The following is a 15,736-nucleotide window of genomic DNA, read 5'->3' on the forward strand; positions in this document are numbered from 1 at the left end:
ACGCCTGGCATTAGAAAACAACAACAACAACAACAACAACATTTTTAACAAGAAAATAATTTCTTTCATTTTCCTTCATTTCTGTAACAGCTAGGGATCAGTTAATTTTGAAAATTAGTTCTTCAAGCCTAACATTTTTATGTGAAGAAGTTTTCGATTTGAAATACAGTCATGGAAATAATAATTAATTTCTGATACCAATGTTTTTGAACGCATACATAGTGTATTTCATTTATAATTTATTATCTCCTATAGGAAATAAATCGTTAGAATAACAGCCATTTTGTGTCTTTTTTCCAATCATTTTTAATATAAATTATATTTCACGCACATCATTCCAGATGCAATGACACAGATACTGAATATGAACAAAATTCATCCAATACTTCAAGAGAAATGGCTGTAGACAGACAGACGATATGTCAAAAACAATTTTTCGGTATTAGTGATGCTAAACACGTATTTCCATGAAAATATTTAAACCAATTCTGTAGAACATTTTGTACTCCATACTAATAGGAGTACTTTCATCTTCTTTCAGTACAAAATAAAACAATCGGCGAAGGGAAATTCTGGAACTATCTTGTTCAGTACCCAAACTACATTCTAGAATAACTAAAGAAGTTGAAACTTTTCGCCTTTTAATTGGATATGAATGTTTAGGGTGACCAGATACACATCGATAGAAAAGGGGACATAAAGCTTTAAAAAGGTGAACATTGTTCGAAAAAAAGAGACAGAAAATATGTACGGTACTTAGATTTAGGCTTAGGCCTATATTATACTATAAATTATGTCAATATCTATTTTCTTACAAAATATTTACAGTACAGATTTAGGCTTATATCATATTTAAAAGTGTGTTAATATTACAAAATAATTACGATAAAACTTAATAATATCGATTTTACAGTTAGCAACATAGAGAAAGGTAAGGGAACTATAATTATTAAGGACAGAAAATATCTATTTAATTTAGGCTTAGGCCTATATTATACTTAAAATTATGTCAATATCTATTTTATTACAGCATACTTATAATAAAACTTGATAATATAAAATGATTTTATAATTAACTACATATGAAAGCCAAGGGAACTATTATTATCAAAATATATAAAAAGGCCGCACAAAATGTGAATTTAATATTACCACAGTCTAGTATATATAGTCACGAAGCTTGAGTTGTGAGGGTGCTAGGAACAATAGACTGTGCCAGTACTATTTCGCATGTATGTAATGAGACGATATTAGCGATCCTAGTGCTTAGCAACTATCTATGGGTGCACATTTACTACATATTGAGCTTCGTGACTGTATATACTAGACTGTGATATTACTTTGTAAGCAAAGAAAGTTATGATCGTTGGCAAAGAGTAGATTCCGTCGATGCTCCTGACACCTACAGGCAAATTCCTTGAAAAGGCGTCAAATCAGATAATTTCAAAATATCAGAAATATCTACAAGTTACGATAAGGAGGGCATTTCTTGATTTTTTAAATGGCCTAAAATGGAAGACATGTCCGGACAAAAAAGAACGTCTGGTCACCCTATGAATGCTTGAAAAAAAAAAGACACTTGGATAAGATAGATAGCCTATCCTTCCTTCTCTAATCTTTGAATGAAATAATGGGCAAAATTTCGTTATCTGATGGAACAGGCAAGATCTTTTATGTCTAAAAATCCTTTTGAATATCCTAGATTTGAACCTATATCACTTGGATTATGAGGAAAGCACGGTAGACCATCTAATATAAACTAAATAATGTCTATCAATGCAAAATGTTTTATTTTCGTTATTATAATGCTATATTTAGAATGTTATCGTTTTACCTTAACCTCATCTGCTCCCTGAACGTTGAGACAATCTGGTCTCTCAGTTGTTTCAGTTGCTCTCCTTTTTTATTCAAGGCATCTCCTGATCGAGGCCGATCTTCTTTCATCTTAGCCCTGAGCCTTGCAATCTCATCCCTCAGCTCACTGATGATAGTTCGGTACTGAGAGACGTGGTATGAAACATCCAGGACATTTCGCTCCACCTGGTACATAAGATCAAACTTAACTCCACTGCTCAATTATTTCTGTGCTCTTAATTAATAGACTGACACTGATGAACCCGAAGTACCTCACAACATACAACCAAAATCTCACTAAAATGAACAAGAAAAAAAATGGTTTATTTAACGATGCTCACAACTGCCGCGGTTATATCAGCGTCGCCGGTGTGCCAGAATTTTGTCCCACAGGAGTTCTTTTACATGCCAGTAAATCTCTTGACATAAGCCTGTCGCATTTAAACACACTTAAATGCCATCAACCTGAGCCTGGAACGAACCCGTAACCTCGAGCACTGAAGACCAGTGCTATACCGACTATGCTACCGAGGCTGAATATATTTTGTAGTTCATGAAGTGACTGTTGACCAAGTGTTTTCGGAATACTTTTGGTTTTACAGAACACTGTACAGCATTCAGGAATTCCAGCATAAGGGGGTCCAACAAGGGCAACTATTCCTGCTAAGCAGTGGCGTATACTGGTTAAAGGGTTTGGGCTACCGCTGACCCTATTATTACACAAAATATATCTAACAATTACTTTAATTTTAATTACTATGGTAAAACTAATAATACAAAATTATTACATTATGTTATATTATAAACTTTTTCTTTTGTAATTTCCTTGGGCTACCGCCGGTAGCCCGCAAAATACGCCCCTGCTGCTAAGACGTCAGGCTCTCCTACTTTAATATATTACTGGTATGTAGATTAAAAAAAAACATATTGTGTTCACTATGCATATCTTCTATGCACATTAATTTGGTTATAATATGTGGAGGTCAACACTATAGATATCGAGCAGTGTTTTCAACATATTGAGATGAAACCTGCTGGCTATCCTGACTGCAGTATAGCCATATCATAATTTCGTCTCTTTTGAATAATTTATATGACCCGACAATAATATCGCAAAAAACTTCCATTAAATATTTACAGAACTCTAGCAAAACCAATAAGAAAAAGAAGTTTAAGCAGAGTACGAATTAAGATTTCTGATGAGGGGGAGATAGAATCCTAGATAGAAAATATCATACATGTCACAAAATTCTTCTTCTTCTTCTTCTTCTTCTTCTTCTTCTTCTTATTATTATTATTATTATTGCTCAACGCTTGGTCGCACTGAATTGCTTGTCTTGCATCTTGATCATAATAAAGATACCCATGAGCAGGCTTAAGATAAAATGTGTCATTCCTAAGTTATTGATTGTTTTCAGCTTGCCGGTGATGATAATACAGAAATATCATTTCTTTGCTTACTTTATACTGTACTTTATAAAATAAACTCGTATTAAAACAATTATATTTTGCGAGAATTTATGAGAGGGGGATAACTTTCAAACAGGGGGGAAATTCCCCATCCTCCCCGTTAATTTGCACCCTGGGTTTGAGTAGGCCTAATTAAGACATCAGACGTGAAGAAGGCTACAACATACTGCATAATGAAATTCACAAAGACAATTAAAACAAAAATGATTTTATAAATTATCATCATTGCACCAGCAGCAGTAAAATAATAATAATAATAATAATAATAATAATAATAATAATAATAATAATAATAATAATAATAATAATAATAACCACCAGTTATTAATTTGAACTTAGTGAACCAAAAAAGAATATTTTGGAATTTTGCGGGGAATCCAAAAGTAAAAGAAGAAATAATAATAATAATAATAATAATAATAATAATAATAATAATAATAATAATAGCAGTACTAATAGAAAAGGAGCATCTTCTACAGACCTCTGGAAAAAGAACTAAGAAAGAGACTAGTGCAGTGCTTTGTGTGGAGTGTGGCATTATATGGGGGCAGAAATATGGACATTACGACGAAGTGAAGAAAAGCTAGAAGCATTTGAGATATGAATATGGAGGAGAATGGAGCATGTGAGATGGACAGACAGAATAAGAAATGAAGCTGTGTTGGAAAGAGTGGGTGAAGAAAGAATTATGCTGAAGAGAAAAAAGGAATTGGTTGAGTCACTGGCTGAGAAGAAACTGCCTACTGAAGGATGCACTGGAAGGAATGGTGAACGAGAGGAAAGTTCGGGGCAGAAGTAGATATCAGATGATAAACGACATTAAGGTATATGGATCATATGTGAAGACTAAGAGAAGGCAGAAAATAGAAAATAATCGAGAATGCTGGGTTTGCAGTAAAAACCTGCCCTTAGGCAGAAAACTATGTATGTATGTATGAAAGGAATGAATGAATGACTGAATGAATGAATGACTGAATGAATGAATGAATGCATGAATGAATGAATGACTGAATGAATGACTGAATGAATGAATGACTGAATGAATGAATGCATGAATGAATGAATGCATGAATGAATGACTGACTGACTGAATGAATGACTGAATGAATGACTGAATGCATGAATGACTGAATGAATGAATTACTGAATGAATGAATGACTGAATGAATGAATGACTGAATGAATGGCTCAATGAATGAATAACTGAATGAATGAATGACTGAATGAACGAATGACTGAATGAACGAATGACTGAATGAATGAATGACTGAATGAACGAATGCATGAATGACTGAATGAATGAATGCATGAATGAATGAATGACTGAATGAATGAATGACTGAATGAATGACTGAATGAATGAATGACTGAATGAATGCATGAATGACTGAATGAATGAATGCAGGAATGAATGAATGACTGAATGAATGAATGACTGAATGAATGACTGAATGAATGAATGACTGAATGAATGAATGAATGCTGAATGAATGAATGACTGAATGAATGACTGAATGAATGAATGCATGAATGACTGAATGAATGAATGACTGAATGAATGAATGAATGACTGAATGCATGAATGACTGAATGAATGCATGCATGAATGAATGAATGACTGAATGAATGAATGACTGAATGAATGACTGAATGAATGAATGACTGAATGCATGAATGACTGAATGAATGACTGAATGAATGAATGACTGAATAAATGCATGAATGACTGAATGAATGAATGCATGAATGTATGAATGAATGAATGACTGAATGAATGAATGACTGAATGAATGAATTAATGACTGAATGAATGAATGACTGACTGAATGAATGACTGACTGAATGAATGACTGAATGAATGAATGACTGACTGAATGAATGAGAATGACTGAATGAATGAATGACTGAATTAATGACTGACTGAATGAATGAATGACTGAACGAATGAATGAATTAATGACTGAATGAATTAATGACTGAATGAATGAATGAATGACTGAATGAATGAATGACTGAACGAATGAATGAATGAATGACTGAATAAATGACTGAATGAATGAATGAATGACTGAATGAATGAATGAATGACTGAATGAACGACTGAATGAATGACTGAATGAATGAATGTACACTTTTAACCCTCCGGCTGCCGTGATTTTCCGGTTGTGTGTGGAGGGGATAAGTTCCTATTTCTTCTACGCGCGCCTATTCTTCCATTCGAGTGCTACCTTTGTATTAAAATATAATAATAAAGTGTATAAGAACGTTCTTAAAATATTCAGTTAACATTATAGAAAAGGCAGTTTTTTAATGAAAAATTGTGTGGCGAACAGTGTGCTCCGCGCGCCTGGTCGTGTTACCAGAAAAGACACGCCTGCTGAAGGGTTAAACCAAGTACATAAAGAACGACGAAATTTTTACGTAAATTAAAGGTTAATCCATTATAACATAATTAGCCTACATACAAAACTTTCATGTCAAACATCGAATTGGAAAAGAAAAAATCTAGGCGTAGATACTAAAACAATTTTGTTCAAAACATTTAAAATTAAAACTTAGTGAAAGAAAATACATAACGAGATAAAGACAGATAATATGAAACCACGAAAGGCCTCAAGAATCTAATATCCGACAGAAGGCAATGATAATAAATTAAAAAGAGTTGTGAAATAAAGCTACACAAGTACCTACTTCGTGTTGTAGGAGAACTACTTACCTTGTTTGAGATATTCTTGGCTCGATCGGCATACAGCAACGTGTTTCTGCTCTCTTCTCTGTGCACGGCTGCAGGACTAACATGTGCTATCATGACAGTCCTGCAATTCCCACTCAGCGCATCTTTCAACAGTCTTGTTAGTTTCGAGTCTCTGTAATTAACATAGCGAGCACCTCCGGACAGGGCGTTGATGCAGTTACCAAGAGCCAAGAGGGAACGATTGATGTGTGCTCCTTCCTGCAAACGTTTCCCTCGATTCTGTACAAACAAAGTTAACATTGAGATTAAATTCCACACGAAACTGTAGTACACACAAGAAATAACGAGTGCTACTCTCTAACGAAGTGATTTCCAAAACAGAATAACTTTCCTTTTTCCTGTTACAATGTTACATTTTGAGTAATTCCTTCATGAAACCATTAACGTGTCTTTGTCATGCGAGAAATTTATGAAGAATGCTAAAATGAGATACTCAACAACAACAGTATCATTCATTCATAGTGTTCTGTCTTTCACTGCAAACCCAGCTTCTTCCAATCTTTCCTATTTTCTGCCTTCCTCTTTGTCTGTAATGTCGTCTATTATCTGATATCTTCTTCTACCCCGAACTGTCCTCCCGTTCACCATTCCTTCCAGGGCATCCTTCAGTAGGCATTTTCTCCTCAGTCAGTGACCCAACCAATTCCCTTTTCTCTTTCTGATCAGTTTCAACATTATTTTTTCTTCACCCACTCTTTCCAACACAGCTTCACTTCTTATTCTGTCTGTCCATTTCACATGCTCCATCCTTCTCCATATTCACATTTCAAATGCTTCTAGTCGCTTCTCTTCACTTCGTCGTAATGCCCATGTTTCTGCCCCGTATAATGCCACACTACACACAAATCACTTCACTAATCTCTTCCTTAGTTCTTTTTCCAGAGATCCGCAGAATGTACTCTTTTTCTATTAAAAGCTTCCTTGGCATTGCTATCCCCAGTTTGACTTTCCTGGCAACAACTCATGTTACTGCTTATACTGTAGTAGACCCCAAGTGTTTGAAGCTGTCCATTTGCTCTACTGTCTCTTAATAATAATAATAATAATAATAATAATAATAATAATAATAATAATAATAATGATAATGATTTATTTAACCTGGCAGAGTTAAGGCCATACGGCCTTCTCTAACACTCAACCAGGAGTAAAACTGCGTTACAAAAAATACTACAAATTTACAAAGTACACTACAATTTTACACACAAAACTGAATAAGATAATAATAATAAAATGTAAACAACAAGTAAGTAGAAATCAGACATAATATATAACATACAGAAAGAAAGAAAAAAGCATAATAAAATTGAACAGCAGGTCAAAATAAATGAGACATACAAAGTATAAAAAAATAAGACAATTATTGATAATAATAATAATAATAATAGTAATAATAATAATAGTAATAATAGTGATAATAATAATAATAATAATAATAATAATAATAATAATAATAATAATAATAAAATAGTGCAGTACAAAACATACAATGAATACAATATTTTAAAGTACAGTGAAACCTGTTCAAATCGGAACCTGAATAATCCGGAATCCTGTCTATTTCGGAACAATTTATTGGTCCCGGCGAAATTTGTATGTATTATGTGTAATTTTTCCTGAATAAAACGGAAACTGTCCAATGCGGAAACGGAAACTGTCCGCTACTCTTCAAAACGGAAACAATATTTTGGACACACACTGTATTTTGTAACTATAGTTTAAAACAGCGTGTAATTTCAAGGAATATACGAAATATGTAGGTCACTAAGATAAAAACAAGTTTTATTTGCAAAATTCTAGAGGGTACGAGGATGTGTTGGCCTGTCGGTCATAAATTTTATTACCCTGTTGACTAGGCAGACGAGTCCCTTCAAAGATTTTCAATACTTCACACCCGTATGCTGTCGTAGCTAAACAGAGCGCAAGTGTAGTGATTTCCAGGTAAAAAGAAAAAAGTTGCATAAAATGTGGCATTAACATTAAGTGATGAAGTAAAAGTTATCGAGATAAAGGAAAATTAGAAACAAAGTCTATGTGAAATAATATTGAAGTACAGTTGTGGAAAACTCAGGTGTGACACTTTAAAAAATAAAGATCATAATGAGTGAGTGGCGTGCGGCCAATATTGGTGACACAAAAGGAACCAGAAAGCAACTGTTTATGTGAAAATAAATGAACTGTTGTGGGAGTGGGTTCTTCATGACCTTTCAAAGAACAAGCCAATTTCTGGATCTGTTCTGCAAAGCAAGCTATTGAACTGGGAAAGAAATTAAATAAATCAGAATTCAAGGCTTCTAATAGATGGCTTCTAGTCCAATTAATTAATAATGTGCAGTGATATGCAGTACAGTATTAGAGTATAGTGTTAGATATTAAATAGAATGAGATTAGTAAATTTAGTAATGTTTAATGACTAATGAGCAGGGAAAGGATTTATATGTAAATACATATTTACTTATAAAGCTAATATAATTTATATTTTGCATTATCTTTATGTTTCACAATGTGTAGGGTTGAAAAATCCTACTTTTATTTTCCATATTTTTCCATATTTTAGAGTTTAGTACATATTTTCGTTAATTTCCATATATTTTCCATATTTCATATAAAACAGTCCATATTATATTAGGTTTAACAATAAAACAAAACAAAATTCCATTAACTTTTAAAAATACATTTCAACAATAGAGATTTAAACACATGTTCAGTAATCCCTTTAACATAAGAGTTATTTGAAAATTAGTAGTCCTATCAACAATGGGAAAGTAAGTTACAAAACTGTATTAATTTAATTTAAAATTTTTAACAGACTTCAGTTGTGCAGCTCAACAGTTAAATGCCAGTCAGAGTACACATAGGTTCAGTTTTGTAAATCATACTATAAAGACGGTAAATATGCCAAAAGTACGTCATTCAGTCAATTTAAAATCAAAACTAACAAGTTACATTTCAGAATTTAAAGAAGATGGTTTATCAACTGACAATAAAATATTATTTTGTAATTTGTGTCAGTGTGCAGTATCATCTACACAAAAGTTCCTGGTGCAACAACACATTACAACTAGTAAACATCAGGCCAACAAACAACTAAATTCCAAGCAGAGACAATTGTTTTTAACACAACCAACAACATCGAATGTAAGATCTGAGTTTAACATCGACCTGTGCCGTTCTCTCATCTCTGCTGATATTCCTCTCTACAAACTAAAGAATAAGGTCTTCAGGGAATTCCTTGAAAAATATACTCAACATACAATCCCGGATGAGTCAACACTTAGGAAGACGTATGCTCCATCCATCTACGATGAGACAATACAGAAGATAAGAGATGAAATTAAAGATAGTTCAATTTGGGTTTCCATTGATGAGACTCCCGACAAAGAAGGTAGACTTGTTGGTAATGTAGTTATCGGTTTGTTAAGTGAACAATATTCTGAACGAATTCTTTTACATTGTGATGTTCTAGAAAAGTGCAATAACAAAACTATAGTTAAACTGTTCAACGAAGCTATGGGTATCCTGTGGCCAAAGGGTATTATGTACGATAATGTGTTATTCTTTATTAGCGATGCTGCCCCTTATATGGTCAAAGCTGGACAAGCATTATCTGTTGTATATCCTAAATTGACTCATTTTACTTGTGTGGCGCATGCATTTCATCGTGTGGCAGAAGTGGTCAGAGACAATTTCCCTAAAGTAGATTTGTTGATTTCATCAGTGAAAAAAGTATTTCTCAAAGCTCCCAGTAGAGTTAACGTGTTGAAAGAAATGTACCCTGAAATTCCATTGCCACCAAAGCCAATTTTAACTAGATGGGGTACATGGCTAGAAGCAGTTGAATATTATGCCGAACATATAGACTCTATTAACAATGTTCTCCTTGCATTGGACTCTGAAGATGCAGTCTCAATTGATACTGCGAAAACAGTTACCTGTGACATAAGTGTGAAGAATGACTTAGCTCACATTCAGCATACATTTTCATGCATCATAAAAACGCTCAAAAGTCTCCAAAATAGGCACCTTTCACTATCTGAAAGTTTTGAAATTATAAATAGTACTGTGGAACAACTGAATCGTGGTAGAGGTAAAGTTGCAGATGCAGTAAGAGCTAAGGTGGACACTGTACTTTCAAAAAACCCTGGATATGAAGAACTACAAAAGGTTGTTGCTGTGATGAGTGGTGAATCAACAGTGAAGATTAACTTGGACTTATCCCCAGCAGACATTGTGAAATTGAATTATGTACCAGTTACTTCTTGTGACGTCGAACGCTCTTTTAGTCAGTATAAATCTATCCTCAGAGACAATAGAAGAAGATTCACTTTTCAGCACTTGAAAGAAATGTTTGTAACCTATTGTTATGGTAACAGACAATAAAAATTGTGTTTTGTTGAAACTACATTGGAAGATAAGGTACGTCCATTATATTTTTTGTTTAGTTTGATTAAAATGTACCAATATTTAACGTACATAGTCATTTTTTTATAATTTTAAGTCCATATTTAATTCCATATTTTGGTAAAAATCCATATTTAATTCCATATTTTGGTAAAAATAACTACATATATATTTACATATTTAATATATTTTTAGTCCATATAAATCCGTTCCCTGCTAATGAGTGAGTTACGATAATATTTATACAGAAAATGAGATTTTAATCAAGATGATTCACCAATGTAATAAGCGACAAATAGCTGATTTAATGTGATGAGTGTTAAATGGAATATTTTGTACTTCTTGCAGTTTGCGGCATGCCATTTTGTCGTATATGAATGACAAAATATACCATTTTAATGTCACACCTGAATAATACGGAAACCTGTCCACAACGGAAAAAAAATTAGGACCAAGTCACTTCCGTCTTAAACAGGTTTCACTGTACACACAGTAAGGAAAATTATGATTATATATAGCTCAACTTATTACATTATAGATATAAACTTTCACAATTATATACTACCTACGTCTCAGTCAGTTTTTAATCTATGTTAGGGCTAAATGCGAGAGTAGAGATAAATGCACCAAGTAGAGAGGGACACGTGTGCAGTTTATGGCATTAAGTCATAATTCAAGAAAACATGAACCACAGAAATTAAATAGTATCTCGAAGTAACCATAATTTAAAAAATGGCAACTTTAAAGAAAACATTTGAAGAATAACCAAGGAAAACATTCCAAAACGAAATAAACTGAAGACACGTCTGAAGGAGAAAATAAATATTGGTAGATTTTGATTTCACATTATCTACTACACAAAGAGAGGTTACCTTAGTTTGTGAGGCTCTTTCGGACCCTGCCAAGTCGATCATGAACAATTTTCCATGTTTAATTCGTGATCTCATTTGATCAGGGGGTTGAAGTGGTTTAGTCTGTTTAACGTTGACGCTAAGTAGTGCATGTGATCTGGAAGATGTTTTGTTGGCAGCAGTTGGCTCTACCGTCCGAGCACGATTTCCCTTCTGTAGTAGGTGCATCACCTGCAAAGAAAATAAAATAATAAAAATATTCAATCAGCATTTACAATTGGGCGGAGGGCATTCAGGTAGAAAGAGCATAAACAAGGTGAACTTTACACCATTTAAGTCATTATCAGGATAGATTATTATTGTCAAGATAAATCCTTCTAATATTAAATATTATTACTGACTGACATGATATGATATTTTCCATTTGCGAACGATCTAGACACAGAACAAAACTAAATAAACAAATGAGATTAAGATATGTATATGTTATAGTCTACGTAAAGATTAATTTTTGGTCCTACAGAATTGATCTGTTATGGTAACAATGGTCATTAGAGGAGAAAAACTCGCTCCGGCGCCGGGGATCGAACCCGGGTCCTTGGTTCTATGTACCGAGCGCTCTAACCACTGAGCTACGCCGAAGTTCAATCCACAGCACCTGATCGAATCCCGCTCCTCTAGCGTTTTTCCCTTTGTGGCCTTACTCCATGTTCGACATTTATGTTGACATATATTACGTCAACTGCCATTATTACAAGGAGCGCACTCGACTTGGTGGCCGGGATTCCACAGTATTATGCACTGCTGGGAGAAGAATCTACGTTGTTATTGTTTAGGCAACTGTCCGAAGACAGGTCTGAACCCCACAAGTGACATCAAGAAGGCACACTTATGAGGCAACTAGATCAGGAGATAACAGGGTAGGGTGGCCAGTTCCTTTCCCCCTCCATTGCATATACCGCCGACTAGCTATATATTACACTAGTCAGACTGCAGATGCATTCAAAAAATCCTCTGATAGCTACATATCGTTAAGTGAGATGTAGGCTACTGCCTGATAATAGATGTAGCCTACATATCAGCCAGAACTCCAATCAGAGAAAAAGAATCTATGTAAAGATTAATTTTTTGTCCTACAGAATTGATCTGTTATGGTAACAATGGTCATTAGAGGAGAAAAACTCGCTCCGGATCAAACCCGGGTCCTTGGTTCTATGTACCGAGCGCTCTAACCACTGAGCTACGCCGAAGTTAAATCCACAGCACCTGATCGAATCCCGCTCCTCTAGTGTTTTTCCCTTTGTGGCCTTACTCCATGTTCGACATTTATGTTGACATATTACGTCAACTGCCATTATTGCAAGGAGCGCACTCGACTTGGTGGCCGGGATTCCACAGTATTATGCACTGCTGGGTGAAGAATCTACGTTGTTATTGTTTAGGCAACTGTCCGAAGACAGGTCTGAACCCCACAAGTGACACCAAGAAGGCACACTTATGTGGCAACTAGACCAGGAGATAATAGGGTAGGGTGCCCAGTTCCTTTCCTCCTCCATTGCATACACCGCCGACTAGCTACGTATTACACTAGTCAGACTGCAGATGCATAGAAACAATTGTTCTTCCTCTGACACATATCGTCAAGCGAGATGTACTGCCTGATAATAGATGTAGCCTACATATCAATCAGAACTTCAATCAGAGGAAAATAATCTATGTGAAGATTAATGTTTGGCCCTACAGAATTGATCTGTTACGGTAACAATGTCATTAGAGGAGAAAAACTCGCTCCGGAGCCGGGGATCGAACCCGGGTCCTTGGTTATACGTACCAAGCGCTCTAACCACTGAGCTACGCCGAAGTTCAATCCACAGCATCCCTCCTCTAGTGCTTTTCCCTTTACGCAGATTTTTCGCGCAACAGTGCATAATACTGTGGAATCTCGGCTACAAAGTCACTCAATTGAGTGCGCTTCTTGCATAATGGCAGTTGACGTAATATAATATGTCGAACATGGAGTAAGGCCACACAGGGAAAAAAAAACTAGAGGAGGATAATTCGATCCGGTGCTATGTAGAATCAAGGACCGGGTTCGATCCCCGGCGACGGAGCGAGTTTTTCTCCTCTTATAACCATATGTTATAGTGATTTCGTCTTGTTGTTTAGTTCTAAGACTATTTAACAAAAGTAATATTAATTAATAGTGTTCTGCCCAAGCACAGGTCTTTCACAGCAAATCCAACCTTCTCTCTATTTTCCGCCTTCTTTTTAGTCTCCGCATTCCGGTAGCTTTTTTTAAATGCCGATGTTGTTACGTTTCCACCCATTTTCCCCAATCCTCTATCTCGAATAGCTGTCTTCCCGAGGGTACATTTTCCTGAATATCAACTTACAGAATCAACGTGCTAGAAGGTAAGATCCCGAAGTCAAGTCCCCGAATTTGAGTTCCATATTCACTTCGCCGATTGTAATTGCCGAAAATACGTAACAGAGGCATTTGTTGACAATGACCACTTGTTGCCAGGAGACACACAAGAAACATTTTCTCATTTAGTGAGTAATCAATAGCATGCCAGATTAAGCTATCATTATACCGCAGGACTAGAAGAAAAAAGCTGCTGTTGGATGACTACGCGTGTTTGAAGAGAACGAATGAGGCAGGAAACAAAATTCACTGAGATTATAATAAGGTAAGACGCTTGGATGTAACTTCACTTTATAAGATCAGGGTATTATCCGAATTCAATTATTTATTATGTAATATATTACAATAAAATATATACAGTGAAACCTCTCCTTACGGACTCCCCCAAGATACGGACGCTCCTCATATACGGACAGATTTTTATGTCCCAACTGAAATAATATAGAAATAATGATTAATTTAACTCTCCTTTACGGACACTCTCAGATACGGAGACGGACAGCTGTTTCACAGTTCTGAAGCTTGCTTTACCTCTTGACTACGGACAGAATTTGGATTTAAAGACATAATGTGTTACAAAAATGGAAAATTTAGTTTTTAGAACTGTACAGAAATGTTTTAACATGAAAGAAGACAATAAGGATCTCGTAGGCTACCACTAGCCCAGCCGGCTGCCCCTTGTTAGCTGGTGGATAAACAAAATCATAAAATTTAACCTGTCTGATGGGTCCAAGGTTTCCGTGATCGTGAAATTGTATTCGACACATGATAGGGTTAGTAGAATTATTCTCTTCACTTCAATCAGTTGTACTGTTTCGAGAGACATGGCACCTGAACGTAAAGGTTAAGTTGAAAACTGTAAATTACAGTACTGCATAACTGTAGATCTAGAATAAAATTGCCTTGCACAATACTATATTTTCCTTTTTCGGTTTTATCTACTGTAGTTCAAAGTTGCAAAGAATTTACTGTAGTATAGTATACTGTATTTAGAATTAAACTACAGTAATATATTTCATTTAAAACATGTAGGGATACATAATGCATATTATAAATTTACTGTTAGATTGGGGAGCCTCCCTCCCAATAAAGGACACCTCCCAGTTGCGGACAGATTGTTACATCCCTTCGATGTCCGTAAATGAGAGGTTTCACTGTAATTATGATGGTATGTATAATTTTTATGTGCCATTCGGAAATTTGGTTTCGAGAAAACAAAAATTAAAGACATCGGGAAAATGTAAGGAGGAAATGCGGATCCAGGAAAATTGATATCGGGAAATATGTTGTTCAGGAAAACGGATATTCGGAAATTCGGATTCGGGAAATTGTACAGGAATCATGTTGTTAAATAGAAATATCACGTGAAATACAAATTATTGCAATGTACATATAGCTGTTTTTATGTAAATTTGTGCAAAATTAATTAGCCTACGTGTATCTATTTGCATCTAGTAAAGGCTTAAAATATTTAAACCGTGCTACGCACAAATTAAGTTACAAATACAAATCTTACATTTTGTTTATTAATGTGTAATTATGCGAATTTATACACAGGTAAAGGCAGGACTTATATAACAAAATTTTATCGAATAAGACCAATTTTGTTTTTTTTTTTAAATAAAAACACTTTATTTGTGTAAGTACCACTAAAAAACTTGCATCATGATATCATGCCAACAGCTAATCTCTTATTACTAGGAAGGATTGGAAAATAACGCAAGACAATTTCTTTACGGTATATTATTTTGGTTAGGACGTTCAAAGTTGACAGTTAGTTTGAATCTTGCGCTACAGACAGCAATGGCTCGATTAGGTGTCACCCTGGCGGTACGAGCGGTAACTAGTAAGTAAAGATGGAACGTGTGCTAGCATCGTCTACTTGTGAAGAGCAGCGAGGTGTAGTCCGTTTTATCTGAGCAAAACAAAAAAGTCTGAGTGAAATCCATAGGGAAATGTTGGAGGTGTACAGTATGGTCACAG

The 15,736-nt window shown here is 35.0% G+C and overlaps 1 protein-coding gene across 3 annotated transcripts in view; it reads right to left on the reverse strand.

The window, feature by feature from the left end:
* Positions 1–15,736, reverse strand: part of LOC138708934 (kinesin-like protein KIF19) — a 214,816-nt gene that overhangs the window by 26,767 nt on the left and 172,313 nt on the right. For all 3 annotated transcript variants that reach the window (XM_069839309.1, XM_069839310.1, XM_069839308.1), the window contains exons 6-8: positions 11,350–11,559; positions 6,041–6,298; positions 1,835–2,040 (exon numbers count right to left, since the gene is read on the reverse strand). In XM_069839309.1, coding sequence (XP_069695410.1) covers positions 1,835–2,040; positions 6,041–6,298; positions 11,350–11,559 — 674 coding nt within the window. The remainder of the gene's footprint in view (positions 1–1,834; positions 2,041–6,040; positions 6,299–11,349; positions 11,560–15,736) is intronic.

This window comes from Periplaneta americana, chromosome 11 (genome assembly GCF_040183065.1).
Source record: "Periplaneta americana isolate PAMFEO1 chromosome 11, P.americana_PAMFEO1_priV1, whole genome shotgun sequence".
Taxonomy (NCBI): domain Eukaryota; kingdom Metazoa; phylum Arthropoda; class Insecta; order Blattodea; family Blattidae; genus Periplaneta; species Periplaneta americana.